Below are 15,696 nucleotides of genomic sequence, written 5' to 3' on the forward strand. Positions count from 1 at the left end.
TGACCTGCTTTTCAAGGTCACAGAGGTCAAATGGTGTAAATTGTTCGTTTCATTACAAGAAACAGCAGATTTGCAGGAATCTTTCGTCAACAGAAGGGGTCAAAGACACTCCTTTCATCAGTTGACTTCCACCAGCCACAAAGGATTTTGGTGAGTCTATTTTGCCCCATACTCGGTAAATGAATGTGAATTGCCAACATAGAAACCAGCAGTCAGCAGTGATGATGTAAACATTGGGATAACCAAGTGGTGACTCGGCCAGGAATCAAACCCACAACCTGTTAGGACAAGTTTGAAGTTCTCCTCTGTCAAGTGCACTGCACTGCCCGAATATTCAGAAACGTTTGGAATGAATAATATACTAACAAATATAACTTAATGAAATAATTTTTTTGATCAAATTATAAAGACATGATTTGGTCAAGTTAATACATGACAAAACTTTGATTGCAATCATTCGTAAACAAGGGTATTGAACAAATGAATGTCTCTCTCTGCCAATCTGTCACAGTGGCGAATCCCGAAATTAATTAAAGGGGGGGGGGTTAGGCGCGGTGATGGTTGGCAGATGGTATTTTGGCTTTCCCTTTTGGATTCAATCCAAGATTTCACCTTCCTCACTTCCCTCCTCAGGACTTGGTGGAGGGGTAACAACAGCAGCCACACCCGCCTCAACTGACTCCATTGTCTCCTCAAACTCCTCCTTTGCGTCCGCTTCCATTTTTACTCTGTCTGCTGGATTATTTTCCTGTTGTGACTTCTGTGGTTCATCTTTGAGAGACGTTAATTGGTCGTCCAGTAGTTTACGATAGACATCCTCCATTCCCGGAGCTAGCATACTTTTCTTGACCTCCCAGTGGGCCTCCACTGCTTGTCTTTTTCTTTTCATTTTTCTTCTACAAGGAGAAAAAATAAATATTTTGATGTTTACAGATCTCCAAATTTGCTCCAAACTCAACCAAGCTGTCCATTTTAGAGCAATTTTAGACCCATACGACCAACCTTTATTGTTGCAGACATCACGTCAGCAACACCAAACGCTGTCCCTGCACAGCGAGTTTGACTTTTTTCTCTCCTAAACCGGAAAGAAACGAATTGAGGAGTAACCTTTTCTTCTACTTACGCCTTGAGTTTCTTTCTCTTCCATTGCTCTTGAGACTCTGAAAATATTGAATCCAGTTGTTCCTTTGTAACATCCTTGTCCGATTTCAGTAACTGAATAAAAACACCACCAGCGGTTCGTCTCCGGCGACCATCCTGAAAAAAAAAAATGCATGTCAAAATATTCAAAAGATGAAAAGGGAACTTTCACTCACCAGATATAAAAAAGTCCATGTTTTTAGTTTTCATCTACTTGAAGGAGACCTTGTCATACTGTCTAACGTGATACATGTGCTGACCTAGAACTTGTCTATTCAAGGCCAGACTTTTGAAATGAGAAGGACCTGAAAGTCTTTGATGCATTTTAATCACTCACTCTCACCAAACTTGAAATTTGGTAGATTTATAACTCCTTGCAGCAAAAGACAGGAACACTCACCAATGTCATCATTCCTCCAACGTCCTCTACATCCAAAGTCTTAGCATAGACATCTAACATCTTCTTATTACCGACAACATCGAGAATCTGAGCTGTAAATAACAAGAGAGTTTTTCTGAATACCTATCGAAGAGAGTGGACAAATAGAGAGCACTTAAAGTTGAACCAAGATTTCCAAATGATATCCAGAAAGTTATACCATTGTGATAAAGTTTTGTTTGCTAGTGTTTTGAACATTATCTTTTTCTGCAATTATATATAGGCAGAGCAAATATTCAATGATTCTGAACAGTTGGCACTAGAGAGAAGTATCAATGACTCTGAACAGTCTGGGGTGAGAACATCAAATGATTCTCATCTGAATAGTGTACATACTGAATAACTTCATGTTATCCTCCTCAAGACCTTTCATAACATGTTTCAGGACAACTTCAGGTTCATCACCAGCGGTTGCTGTAGTAACTGCCGGGGTTTCCTCCATCTCTTCTACTTGTTCCTCGTCTGCCTTCTTTGTCGCAAATCTCTTCGCTCGTTCCCGCTTTCTTTTTTCTCCGACCTTGATTTCCTCCCTCTCTTTCTGGTATCGCTGAAGCAAACTATTAAAGTCCTCATTCTTTTCTTGAGTACGTTCCCTTTTCCTCCAACCGCGTCTATTTTTAGCCTTTGAATCAGCATCGTCATCACTGTCAATGTTATCCATATCTCGGTACTGCCGCGACGAACTAGAACAACCAAGTCTATCTTTTACACACTTCTTACCAAAGATTTTCGTTTCGAATATATCGTCCTTATCAGAGTCCTCTGCAGCATTTGCATTACCGTCCTCCTCCATATTTCTATCACTACCCTCCTCAATGTCCTTGTTGACCAATTCCAACATGTCTTTGCTGACTTTATAACTCTCAACATCACGTGACACGGTGTGAGCAACGTCTGCTTCAGCACCGACACCGAATGAAGACAGGTCCTGGTTTACTGTTTGTTCGCTAACAACATCACCCCACACATTGTTGCGTTTGAAGGACTGTCTCCCCGAATGACCTGACGACAGATTTGGGTTGTGGAAGACTTCGCTTCCCTCCATTTCCTCAACGCCACTTTGACGGATACGCTTTCGCTTCCATGTTCCAGCTTCTTCTTCACTCGAGCTCGCCTCTGAGCCCGATGATGGTATGGCTCTGGATGTCGTCCCACGATAAGAAAATCTAGCTGCAGCCATTTTGGTTTCACTTCAATTCACACAATTGAGGCTTCTGAAAATACAGAAAACAATGCATCTATCATTATAGTCTCAGTCTGTTTGACAAACAAGAGGAAGGTCCAACTCCTTGTCTGCTTGTGCCTTACACATTAGCTAAGGCTTAGTTCAAGGTGCTACACTGTATCAAAAGCAGTGTATACTACATCATCACTGTTAGATAGAGATTGATGATGTACGAGTCAAGATGTCTTCTTATTTGCTCAATTGCAGAATCCCCGATAGTAACAAATAAAGCAAGTTGAAATTGATGACTTCCTTTATTTCTTATTCCCTTGACTTTTTACTGATTCTACGTATTTGAGACTCTCGGATATACTGTTGAGGTGGATGGGTCAAGGGCTAACTTACTACGAACAACGTGGCCAAGCCAAAACTGAAGGCTTGTGATTAAAGACTTAGGTCTTTCAGCTTAAAACTGGGTAGCTAATGAGATCTAAGGATTAGGCCGAGGCCCTACTGTCTAATGGCACTGAACAACAATGGTGTTACTGTTGGGGACAGTTTGCACCCCTCTTCAAATATTAATAGAGACTCTAGATGTGTACTGTAAGATCGGACAGAGCTCCGTGGAGTTTTACATATTTCGTATAGCAAGTGACCTGTTCAAAGTCGAGTTTGATACCCCGAGTACGACCAATGCAAAGGACCATGTTTAAAGACATCTGACATGACAGTCGTCCGAAAATAGATAACTATTTTACACACAAAATGGCAATGCACATGCAGTATTGCAGGTACACATCAACGGGTCATTGTCGGACGTCACTTCGTCAAGAAAATCAAAGGAATTGAAGGATTCACTGAACTCATCAACATACCAAATGACCAAAGAAATTCCTTCTTTGTAGATTTGACAGCCCTTGAAGGCACACTTGTACTTTCTTGGGGTACTATTTCAATCCCCAACAAGAAGTCCAAGGGAGCGAAACGATATCGACTTTGAGCGAAACGACCGGGGGCGAAAAGGTTAGGAAGCGAAACAATCGCAAGTCATGAAATTTGGTTCATACTTTGGTCGTTAGATAGCGTCGTGCCGCGAAAACCCCAGTGTCATCAGGTCTCGTTAGGGAGTTTTTCCCAAATGTACGCGATGATGACGTGCCCCATTAACAGGACGTAACATCTATTTTAAAATGCGTTTCCAAAGTGAATGCATGAGGACAACCCATTTGTGTCGTATATCACTGGAAACGCCCGATTCCCCTGATTCTGCAGGATGTTAATTCGGGCATTTTATTTCTTTAAATAAATCATAAGCGTCGCATTTGCTCCTAGCTCTGTTCACCATCCCAAATGGCAATATTGCCAATTGGGCCGGACAATCACGAAAAACCCCAAATATTATACATTTCTTCCTGAATAATTCTTACAGAGACCATTCTCCCATGAAAGACAGTTGCTTACGCTATACAAAAATCCAAAAAAAATCGAGGGTCAACCATTGAACTTTTGAGATATGTTGAATTTTGCACAAATCAGCGAAAAACGCACCAACTGGCACTGGACGGCATTTCAACACGGGGCCGACGCACATCCCAAGTTCAGTGTACACATACGTCGGCAACAACAGTATAAATGCGTAGTTTCTTGTTAGTCGCCTATTGAATAGCGCTCTAGGTTTCAGAAACTCCAAAAAAACATGTCTTTGCCAAAACAACTGCTGAATCAACGCTGACATACTGTAAGGACCGAGAAATCAATGATTTTAGGAACTACGGTTAGGGCTTGGCCGCGCATGAATAACAAAAAAAACTCCCTAATGCAGAATGTATGGGTATTTCCCCAGATAAAGATTTTCAGTTTCAGAATGACATTCACATCCTGTTCATGGAATCCATTTTATTCTGATTAGACACTATCTTCCGCGTTTAATTTCTTGTTATTCTTAACCAAGAAAAGGGTAGGAACCAAAAAAGGAAACTAAAACTTGGTAAGCTAGTTTAGTAATTATACAAATTAATCATTCAATGGCAATGGAAAGGAAATGATAGTTCAACTCAACTGTTGTTGTTGATTTGAAACATGAAATGAAGACAAAATGATATTACGTGACCACTCAGCATGCTCAGATGAGATGGTCGTTGCGCAGTTCAAAAAGGGGTCAAATCTCGGGGCACTGTGTGTGAGCTTACAGTTACACCAGTGCACTTGCAGTACTTTAACACAAATACAACAGTAAATTTACCAATACTATCGCTCTAACTGTCACTTACCTTTTGTCATTTCAGTTCTTAGAACAGGACTGTAAACGCCTTCACTGTTCAGGAACATCTCCGTGAAAATTTGATGGAGAGCTACTATGGGACAGACAACACCCGGCCAACGCGACCTTTCGATGGAAGCTGTCTTTCTTCCCATGTTGTTTCGGATGACTGTCCGACGAAAACAATGATGCAAGTGGAAACGGATGCAGTCCCAATCTCGTCATCTAAAGAAGAAACTCCAATTAAAAAGAAGCCTGGCATGGATTTAAAAACTTATGGTAAGTTATAATTAGAACCATATTTAAAGTAAAGGGACAAGTAGGGCATAAGATATGTCAGTTTTTCATGTGAAATGCATTACAGTTTGACCGTGATTTCTCTAAACATTTATCGACCCAAGATACAAAATTGCACATTTGGTCAAGATTTACTGTCAACCAGCGCATTTTTAGTGGGATTTGGCCAAAGTTGCATTGCTATTCAGGACTGTGACATGGCCTTTGGGCGCCGGGACAGGGAACCCCTTTCGGCCATTTCAATATAATGCCTAAATTCTTCTCATTATTAAACCTTTGAATTTTTGACTGATTGTGTTTCAAATTTTAAAGTGAGAAGTTAGTGTCTTGATTTGATTCCAGGCTGGCACAAATGCAGTTTACAGACTGTCTATGGGGAGGGTGGTTCCTGGCTGCGGTAGATTATGTACCCAAACCTTCTATCAAACTGTGTACATACTTACATGTTCCTGCAGTGCCATTCACACAGCCTCACTTGGTGAATGTTAAAAACTAGTGCCAGCCTCGCGACACTCCTACTTTTGAGTCTTCAGCCCGAGGGTGGCCGCTGTCTTGAAAAACACTTCATCATCATCGTGCTATTATGTGTTGGTTATCAGTCTGTTGAAAATATGTTTTTATTGCCGATTCAGGTGATGACACAGTTGAAAGCTCTGGGATGGACTCGATGCCCACGTCCAACTGCAAGTATCCGATTGAGGCAGATCCAGAGATAGGTGATAGTTCGGGGAAAGGAAGTCCCATTGATGATGCCAAAGCTAAACGCGTCCAGGATGAAGAGATATCGAGCTCATCAAAACCCAGGGAAATGGAGATGGATGAGAACGGCTTCCCTGTTGGTCTGGAGAAGATGAAGTTTGCCGATGTTATTATCCCAGAGGACGAATATCCAGATTGGAAAAAAGAAGGACAGTATGATGGGTTGTTGGTGTATCATGAAAAAGATGAAAAATGTGCACTGGAATTTCTTGAAAAAGTACAACGTCACAAACGACCAGATGGAACACCCTTGCGGATCTCTTATCTTCAGCAGATTGCAGATGAAGCGGGAAAGAATGAAAATGAAAAGTTGGAGTATTATTGTAATAAGAGCACATATCTGATGATGTTCCTTACCAAAAACTTTTGTGAAGACCTGCAATGGATGTACTTTTACCAGCATAGAATTGTCATACATTCAGTTACAGACATGACAAAAAGATGGTGTGCGATCCCAATTCACACAGAGTATTGGAGGAAACCCAAGTCGTATAAAACACCGTTTGCATTACAAGGTATTCGAGGAATCTGTTTGGAGGACAGCCATTGGGAGGAAGGTGCAGAGCGAATGTTTCGGGAAAGATTCAAACTTCTCAAAGATCGACTCTACGAGGAGAACTTGAAATTTAAACGTTGGTATATGCGGGAGCAGGGGACACGCCTGATAAAATGGAAAAAGGACAAGAAGTTATATCTGGAAAAACTGAAGAAGGATGAAGAAGAAATGCAAAAGCAACTTGAAGCCGGAGAGAGTGAGCCAATGGAGCAAGATATGCCACACCCCTCGGCTCCTGGTGTCCAAGTCCAGAGAAATGTGGGTGCTTCAGCCGAGCGTAGTCCACCAAGGGCCCCAGGCAATGCATGGACAACTCCTGCACAAAACGCCTCTGCTGCGGCAACTGGTACAGCTGTTCAGCCACCAGCCACAATGTCACCCGAACAATTGCAACAAATGTTTATGGCTATACAGCAGAACCCACAACTGTTGCAGTCCTTGCAAGGCCTTTCTGGGGGTCAAGGTCCTGTCATCAACATAAGTGCAGATGTTGTGAATTTTGGGAACCAAAGCCAGACGACCATTCAGAAGCCTGGAGAAGGAGAGGATGATGACGATGATTACTGATAATAAATATTATGTCAACAGATGCTGGGTAAGATATTATTTACACTTGCATATATTTTCTAATGTGGATTTCTCGCATTTCAGTTCCCAAAAGAAAGCCTTTATATGCCTCGATAAAGGAGGAGCAGATTGCTGTTGTTGTGCCCATGTTAAATAACTCACTGCAAGTTTTCCAGTCCATATAACAAATTATAGACTAAGTCTATCAAAGATGATGATGACAGTTAAGATCCTGTAAAAAAGGGGGCTACAAATGTATAGTTATGTGCAAGCGTACACGACGTGATTTATGATTGCTAGAATTTGAGTATTCATTTGTTTTGCCTGTTCATGTTATTTCCGTAAGGGAACTCTGTTCCGGGTAACTACATGTATGCAAATAAGTGACAGCCAGCTGTATTTTTAATCTCCTCCTCTATACAAATACAATTCTGCGTTAACATGAACTTATCATATTTCTTTTCTATTTCAGTTCGATGCAGTATATACTCCGGGATCATCTACCACATCCTCCCATTATTGACTTGAGAGAATTGCCGCACAAAATTGGAGACTAAAAAGACCAGCATTATCCAAATGAAATGTGCTACTGTAATATAAGGGACATTCATCTTTAATTCCCAAGGTGGTCATTCTGACAACACTTTGCCTTATATTTTGAGGCAAAGTCAGCAGCCAGACCATTGAAATTTCAAACAGAGTTTCTTATATTATGTATGTGTAGATAGAAAAGATGTCTTGTATTCATTGTGATTTGAGTGACTCCCAGATCAAGTTTCATAACATGAGTATTGGTAGGAACTAAGCAGTCAAATTGGTAATCTCCTAAGTGCACAATAAGTGAACATGTGATGTACATACTTATGTTTGTTGTGGTGAGCAAAATAAAAAAAGAGTAGAACCACTTTCTATCCAAGATAGTTGAGCCATCTTCTTCAAACTGCCAAAAATCATGAAATATGAATTTTTTTATTGAAAAATAGAAATTTGCCAGAAGAAAATTTGTGGAAAGAAATCCCTTTGAGAAGTCCCACTGTGCAAAAACTACTGATTTATTCAGTTTGGTTTATCGTAAATCTGATATTTATTACCTAAGAGGAGTTTTACATTGGAATTGTAAAATGAAATGCTTGATTATAGACAATATTGTATGTAAACTTTTGAACTATTCCACAAAATGAAATAAAAATCATCTATATAGTGGACGTACTTAATCTTATCTCATTTTCATTGCCTTCGTGTGGTCTAAAGACACTGCACATATATAAAACACAACACAGCTTCAATTGTATCATGGATCTTCCCGTTTTTGGCCTGAGGTTTGTGTGTGAGGAGTAGGAGCATATCGTGGAAAAGACTTTTACTGCATTTGGCATTTTATCCAGCAGGTTTATACTGAACGCTTGCTTGTGCGGGTTTCCAGTTACCAGGACTTTTTGTCCTTGATATTGAGACTGAGCTGCAACATAGTGTGCAGCCGATGGATCAAAGCGGACTGTAAACCAAACGGAATATATGGCAGTTTGACCCCCTGTCATTCACAATGGTATTTTCATGGGACGAGTGTCCCATTTTGACAATATACTGAAGGAATAATACAATCTTGACGTGGACTGAAACATGATGAAATAGTAGGGTCACCTCATCATGATACCATTGCTGTGCAGAGTATGAGGATCACTATGTAAGTACCTAGGATTGCAGAGGGAAGCAAACATTTCAGGGAAGAAAATGTGCAGTGAAATGCTGAGCTTTGTTTGATGTTCCATCCCACCCATGGCATCTTGAGCAGAGGCTCTGTACAGCATGTTTCCACAAATTTTTGATAATCCCACCATGATTTTCAGCCATCTGTGTCTTTTATAATGCCGCCTTGTTCATGCAAGTTTTTGGGCTTGTTGTATGTGAAATATGACAAATATATACCAGGGTAATCTACTTTTTGTTGTGGATGGCTGCCATTACTGCCACGAGTGAAAAGATTTCCATTACTAGTATAACTCATAAACCCATGATGTCACGGCTGTGACGCACCTCCAATCACCTCTTTGGTCTAAAGGTACTCAAAGTATGACATTAGCATCCAGTTTTTCTTGTGACGAAGAGACATAACCCAGAATGCGTGAACCAGGACGCATCGCACCCGACCCTCTTAACCGACGCAGGAAGATAGAGATTCAGAACTTGAAAAATCTTGACTCCCTTTCCTGAGGGGGTCCCTCCCGATGACCGAGGTTGAGCATTCTTGTAAAAAAGAATGCATGAAAGGTGGCATTTTTCGGTCAGGAAATCATGGCCCATGCAGGGCAATTAGATGCCCCAATCTTTCATTGGAGCTTAGAGGAATACTTCAAAAGATACCCATTGCCCACTGTTGACCCACAAAGCCTGCTCTACTCCTATACCAAACCCAGTCTCTGGTCTTATTTTCCTAAATACGAGTTGCGGGAAATACCAGTGTATTAAAGTGAAGGAGATTCAACCCCTTTGGCACCCTTTTTGGAGTACGTAGAAGTATAGAAAGGACTTCTTCCTTTATCACATTTTATAGTTGAACATTGTGCAGTCCCTGCACTGGCTTGTCAATATTCCAGGACAACATTATTTGGCAAAAACATCGGGTCATTTGCAGGCGACTTTGATCCCAGGTGAAAAAGTCGCAAGTAGTTCAGGAAATTAGGGTTACAAGTCAAGAAGACAATAAGATCGAAATTGTATCTACACGTTTTATTCATTTATATGTATCTTCCATACAGAACTCAAACTAAATCTGCACCACTTCTTCAAAAATGTTCATCATAACTTAAATTTCGCCGACGATTTTTCATTCTCTGATCCCTTTCTCTTCTTGGCAGCTTTTTTACTGTGAACTTGTGTTTTTACTTCGTCCTGAAGCTGGCTGAAGAAAGCTTTGGATGACCGTGGTGCCTTGCTATTCTTGTCCTGAAAATAAAAGTTGTCTTACTGTTATCTTTCTGAGGAAATGACATGCTGGTACAGGGGCTGGGGCAAATAATAATTTCAGGAAATGGTACATACTGAGCCAGACCCAACACATTTACCTTTCATCAATCTAGTAGTCGGGATTCAATCAAGAGACATTGCTAATGGCAGTGGTTATCGAAGTGAATAGAACATTACTTTATCATAATCTCCATTTTTCCCAAATTGGTTTTTGAGTACAAAGTTACAACCAGAATGTAGGGATAAGTTCACCTTAACCAGAATTTCAGGTATGCATATTTAAGACAAATGGGTTTGCTAGTCAAGAAAGTGAGAAATACAAGAAATATACACACCTTAATGACTGTGACTTGCCCACCAGACTTGCTAAGCTTATCCAAATCTTTCATGGCGTTTTCCTTGCTGTACTTATTCCCAAGACCAGGATTAAGTTTCTCGACCATTTTCTGTCTTCGCTCCTTTTCAGCTCTCTTCTTTCGTTTCTCTGCCTTCTTATTCTTCCTTTCACGGTTCCTGTCAGTCGCTGTTTTTTCTGTGACGCCCTTTTCTGGAGCTTTTGATTTGTCCTGAAAAATGATCAATGATAAGATCAATATTTTTCCAAGACTTGCATGAAATAGTGAATTGTTCATCAGTTCTTCTACACAGGAATCTTTTTATCCCAGGAAAACATTGGAAAGCCAGGACTAGCCCCATTTACACCCCTACCTTGGTGATTCATCACATCGGGAATTAAGGGGAGACAGTGGGTCAAAATAGTTATCTTCAGGTGACTAGTATGCGCACTAATGGGGCTTGGGTTTGTTTGATTCAGCAATAATTATACTCCTAATGCAAGAGCAAATCTATCAGCAACTTTGTGTAACTTAAATCGCATCAAACTAGCTCTTGCCTCTTGAGACAGGGGCCTCATCCTACAGAATTTCAAAGCTTGTTGTTGTTGTCATTAATTAACAATCAAGTTGCTTCTAGTCTATTACCAATAGCCATGTAAGATCCACCCAAAGTTTACCTTGATTTCTTCTGGAGCCATCATGGCCACCTCACTAACGCTAACAGGTGCCACCTCCTCCATATTGATAGAAGGCAAGTTGGAGATAATCTTCACATCCGGAACAGACTGTAATTAAAGTTAAACAAAACAACATAAGATTCTAGAAAGAAATATTTTGAAGTATCTAAGAACAATCATAAACAATTCATAAATGAGTCTTTTCGAAAATAAAATCTTCACACAAAGCAGTATATGAAATGAAGGATGGCACGATGACTTACTGGCTTAGGAGTGTAGTGGAAATTCGAGAGGGCATCGAGTTTAATGAATAGAGACTGCATGGTTTTCCTAATGTCTTCATATGCGGGATCAACTACTGCTTCTTTCTCCTCCTGTTCGACAAGTAATGCAGAGAACATATTAATAATAGATGCATTCTAAAGTAAGAAGCAAGACACCAATGAGAAATTAGTAAATAGTTTGACAGGAGGCAGGTAGAAAAGGCAGGTGACAGGGCCCTGCTAAAAATCTTGTTGGCTTGAACGCAATAAACGTGTTCCTAATTTGCCAACTGAGCAGCAGCAGTGGCAGATTAATTGGCACAGCTTTTTTATTGAAGAGCCACAATTTTTCTGGCCCTGCTTCTGAAGCTGAATACATTCATAGCTATAAGTGGCAGCACCGCATCATTCAATATCACATGCAACTGGTATCTCTCCTCAACTTTACAAAGCTCAACACTTGAAATAGCATCATTACACTAAAGGATAGTTATTAGTTACCTCCGTTTGTTTCAAGAATTCCTTCTCATAAATCTCTCCCAAACTAGCTTTACTTTTCTCGTGATCTAAGGTGATTCTCTTTTTATATTCAAACACCTCTTCTTTTTTCCTCACTTTCCTCTCAACATCATCCCAAGCCTGGAAATGAAACAAAATCACAGTTTGACAGAATTGACACTTTGACCAATTATGAGAAGCAGTTTTACTATTCGATTAAACAGAATCGACTGAATTCACGGTGTGGCAAACTCTAATGTTCCATCAGCACCTAAACCTTTCAGAACACTTGGCAATACTGCACAGAAAATGATCTAAACGCACACCAACTGTCATTACTGCATGAGGACTGACTACTTCAAACAACTGGAAACTTGCTCATCCACACAACAATGCTATGTAAACTAACTACACACCTTATCCTTGATTCTCTGTTTTATCATCTCTTCTAGCGTTTGCGTTGTTTCTTCAGTGATTACAGGGGCTGAAATCAAAAATATTAGCACTTTAATAAACTGACTTAATTGCTTTTTTCAAAAATATTCCAAGACACAGACTTGACAGTAGAAAAGTCTGATGTTAACCTCTACACTAAACTCCAAACTTTAACTTTTGATTTACCTGTTGTTCCAGTATGTTCAAATTGTAAATCTTCCTGCAGAAGGCTGTTCTCAGGTCTTGTGCCTCCTGCAGCTTCTCCCATCAACTGCCACGGCTTGGCTGCCAGACTTGCTTCTTCCATATCCTTGATCTTAGACTTGAGCTGAAGATGAAAACAAACCACGTACACAAATCTAAGTACACAAGGATGTGACCAAACAAAACACCAGGAGAAAAGTGCAGAGGTCCCTATGAAGATAGAATTCCAACCAATCCAAGCTGACTATGCGCTGGGTTAAAACGTAGGTTGGGTGACTGATTAACAGACCAAATTGTCCTGTTGTACATTCTCAAGGGAAAGTAACGTAGGAAATTTCTTCCTGACAGACATATCAACGAACTTAAACTCTTTGAGTCTCTCTGAGGCAAATGAGCCAACTTTTGACACCTACCCTTTCTTGTCTCTTTTCAAATGTTGATTTTGACTCTTTATGACCAAGAATGTCTTGAAGATCTTCTCCTTCACTTTCACTGTCACTCATGAGTTGTTTCTTTCCAGATTTCTTTGCTGACTTTCTTACAGAGTTCTCTTCTTCTTCAGTTTCTACTTCATCCGAGTCCTCCTCTTCTTCACCATCATCATCTTCTTCATTCTCATCACTTAAGGAAATGTGATCAAATTAGATGAGAAGTGTGCATGTAAGAACCAACTCTGACATGATAAGGTAAACAGAACTGCAAAAATTTGATATTCTGACGAGTTAGTTTAATCTCTTTTGCATACAATACAAGATCCAAAGAATTGTAGAAAGCAACGCCAATCGGGGTTAAGCAAGAAACGGTCAAAGACAAGAATATTTCAAGTCCGAGACCAAAAATGGGTAGTATATGTCTTGGTACCAGGTACCATTGAATAAATTGAGGTATGTTCTCAAGGCAGAATAAGTCTTTACCTGCCACTGTCTTCATCTAATGCAGTTTTCTGTTTTGCTGACTTCTTGATATTGAAACCTTCATTGACAGGATCAAAGAAGTCATCATAATTTACGTCAAGACCTCCTTCCTGTAATGAAAAAGAATCTATGTAACAAACAAAACAGCCGATAAAGATAGATTTAGAGTTCGCCTAGTAGGTTTGACTTGAGTGAGAAGCAGTTAACAAAAGAGCTACCTTCAGGGCAGTAACACACTCACTAAGTCATTGAATACTTTCTCATCCTCCAGACTCAATTTTCAAGTACCAGTATTCTTCATTAATACACTCAACATTCATACGCGAAATTCTCTCGATGAGCAGGAGATAACCCTTAAAATTGACTAAGGTTTTTATACCCTATTTGGATGGGGTGGCAAAGTTGACATAGCAAAGCATATTCACTCCCATATCTTACCTCATCCTCCTCTTTCACTGTGAATAGATCTATTCCCTCCTCATCTTCATCCTCCCGACTTTTTGACTGTCTCCTTGACTTCTCCTCCCGTGCATCCTCTTGATCCAAAAACTCAGCCATAGCAGCCAGACTAAAGAAACCATCATCAACTTCTGACTTCTTTTGTCTATTTTGAGATGATTTGCTTTGTCTTGTTTCTGAATCTTCCTCTTCTCCTTCGTCTGTCTCTTCCACCTCCCCTTCCTCAGGTTCCAAACCAAAATCGCCCATGTCCCCCTCGCTGTCCTCATCGTCCCAGTCTATCACAGCATTAGCACCGTGTTTTTCACCAGACTTCAACTCCGAATCTGAGATATCTCCATCACTAGAATCAATTTTTTCTGAATCTGAATAATCATCCTCAGACTGTGAATCAGAAACCAACTCAGCCTCTTCAGTCTCTGCTGGTTCTAGAAATGTTAGTAATGACTTTGACTTCCCAGTTAAAAATGTGGAAATGTTTTTGACAAACTTATCTATTGTTGGATCATTCTGTAGTTCAAGTTCTTGCCAAATCTGTTCATCATCAAAGTCTTTTATTATCAATTCTGGTAATGCTTCATTGACTTGTGAATCTTCTTCAATCTGTTTCAGGAAATCATAAGAATACTTCACGGTTTTCTTTATTTTCTCAGATAAATCCTTTTGGTCCCTGAAAACAAAAATAAGGATACAATTACAATAGAGATTTCAATTATACATAACATAGCCTATGACATAGGCCTCTTGGTCTTGCCAGGTACTCAATCTCATGTAACATTGCACGATATTGTAGGCCTATCGCCACGTCGTGAGAAGACTGCATTATATTGCCACTTTTTAATCTTACTGGGAAGTAATGTCATGACGTAAATTGTGATATAAAGCAGAAGTTGCGATAACAAAGACTGAACAATGGCTCGAGAGGATTTCTATCAACAACTTATTTCCATGCCTGGAAAACAACTAGAACTAGCAGTCCTGATGCTAGAGCCCAGGCTGCTTACTTCCATCCGACAAACGGAAGCGTCCAGGAAAAGAAACCAAATGGCCACTTCGGAATCTAACTTCCTAACGGTGTAAGCGATATTTAAAAAGTTAACGGTTTTGTTATCTGAGATCGTAAATGAATATGTCCATACCCAAGAAATACTTCTGGCTTTTCCGTAAATTTGTCAAATTCTTTGAAAATGTTTTCAACCACGAGGTTTTTCGATTTTGTGGTGGCAGCCATTTTGTTGACTTCGTCGCGATCTGATAAACCTTGTCCTCCATGGAAACCGACATGTAACGCCATTTTGTTGAGTTCGTCGCGATCTGATAAACCTTGTCCTCCATGGAAACCGACATGTAACGCCGGAGCGGTCTTCCTGCCTTGTGTCTGTTGCTTGTGACAGATTGTGATTTTGAGCACTGAAATTCTCTAACTGAAGTGGGTGTCAACCACCTAAATTTGACCTGATCATGCCTACTCACGATACCATTAATTTCCAAAAGAGATGGCCATCGAATAGACATCCTCATTCAATCTAACCGATCCTGTGATGGCAGTCTGCCTCTTCGCAGAGGGCTCGAAGCCTGCGGGTACTCATTCCGATGCAGCTGGTTGGTTAGCCGCCAGCTAGTTGAATGCAGGGTACAAACTGCTTGCTGAACAGGTGCATGGGAAAAAAATCTCAGAGGAAGGGGGCCACTGTCTGGCGGTTTCAGTAGGGGCAACACAAACTACTCTTACCAGCTCAATACCACATTCCTCCCTTGCCTGTA

General features: G+C 40.4%; 3 protein-coding genes across 4 annotated transcripts; 1 reads left to right on the forward strand and 2 right to left on the reverse strand.

The window, feature by feature from the left end:
• Positions 1-373: 373 nt before the first annotated feature.
• On the reverse strand, positions 374-3,754 carry LOC135483594 (phosphorylated adapter RNA export protein-like). 2 transcript variants are annotated; one of them, XM_064764568.1, is made up of 5 exons: positions 3,620-3,754; positions 1,916-2,793; positions 1,541-1,632; positions 1,124-1,257; positions 374-896 (listed from the first exon to the last, which is right to left on the reverse strand). In XM_064764568.1, exons 2-5 carry the CDS (start codon positions 2,757-2,759, stop codon positions 596-598), a joined length of 1,371 nt encoding a protein of 456 aa, XP_064620638.1. In that variant the 5' UTR covers positions 2,760-2,793; positions 3,620-3,754; the 3' UTR covers positions 374-595. The 2 variants fall into 2 exon arrangements, with proteins under 2 accessions (XP_064620638.1, XP_064620639.1); XM_064764569.1 differs by lacking the exon at positions 3,620-3,754 and adding an exon at positions 3,401-3,457.
• Positions 3,755-4,577: 823 nt separating this feature from the next.
• On the forward strand, positions 4,578-8,392 carry LOC135482444 (uncharacterized). Its single transcript, XM_064762435.1, has 4 exons — positions 4,578-4,731; positions 5,030-5,283; positions 5,934-7,211; positions 7,656-8,392. The coding sequence occupies exons 2-3, from the start codon at positions 5,088-5,090 to the stop codon at positions 7,181-7,183; spliced, it is 1,446 nt and encodes a 481-aa protein (XP_064618505.1). The 5' UTR covers positions 4,578-4,731; positions 5,030-5,087; the 3' UTR covers positions 7,184-7,211; positions 7,656-8,392.
• A 1,511-nt stretch (positions 8,393-9,903) lies between these two features.
• LOC135483595 (U3 small nucleolar ribonucleoprotein protein MPP10-like) lies at positions 9,904-15,171 on the reverse strand. The gene is made up of 11 exons (XM_064764571.1): positions 15,072-15,171; positions 13,912-14,602; positions 13,474-13,583; positions 12,973-13,180; positions 12,542-12,683; positions 12,337-12,404; positions 11,924-12,061; positions 11,423-11,533; positions 11,160-11,267; positions 10,483-10,713; positions 9,904-10,126 (listed from the first exon to the last, which is right to left on the reverse strand). Exons 1-11 carry the CDS (start codon positions 15,161-15,163, stop codon positions 9,980-9,982), a joined length of 2,046 nt encoding a protein of 681 aa, XP_064620641.1. The 5' UTR covers positions 15,164-15,171; the 3' UTR covers positions 9,904-9,979.
• Positions 15,172-15,696: the final 525 nt, after the last annotated feature.

Source organism: Lineus longissimus, chromosome 2 (genome assembly GCF_910592395.1).
Source record: "Lineus longissimus chromosome 2, tnLinLong1.2, whole genome shotgun sequence".
NCBI lineage: Eukaryota > Metazoa > Nemertea > Pilidiophora > Heteronemertea > Lineidae > Lineus > Lineus longissimus.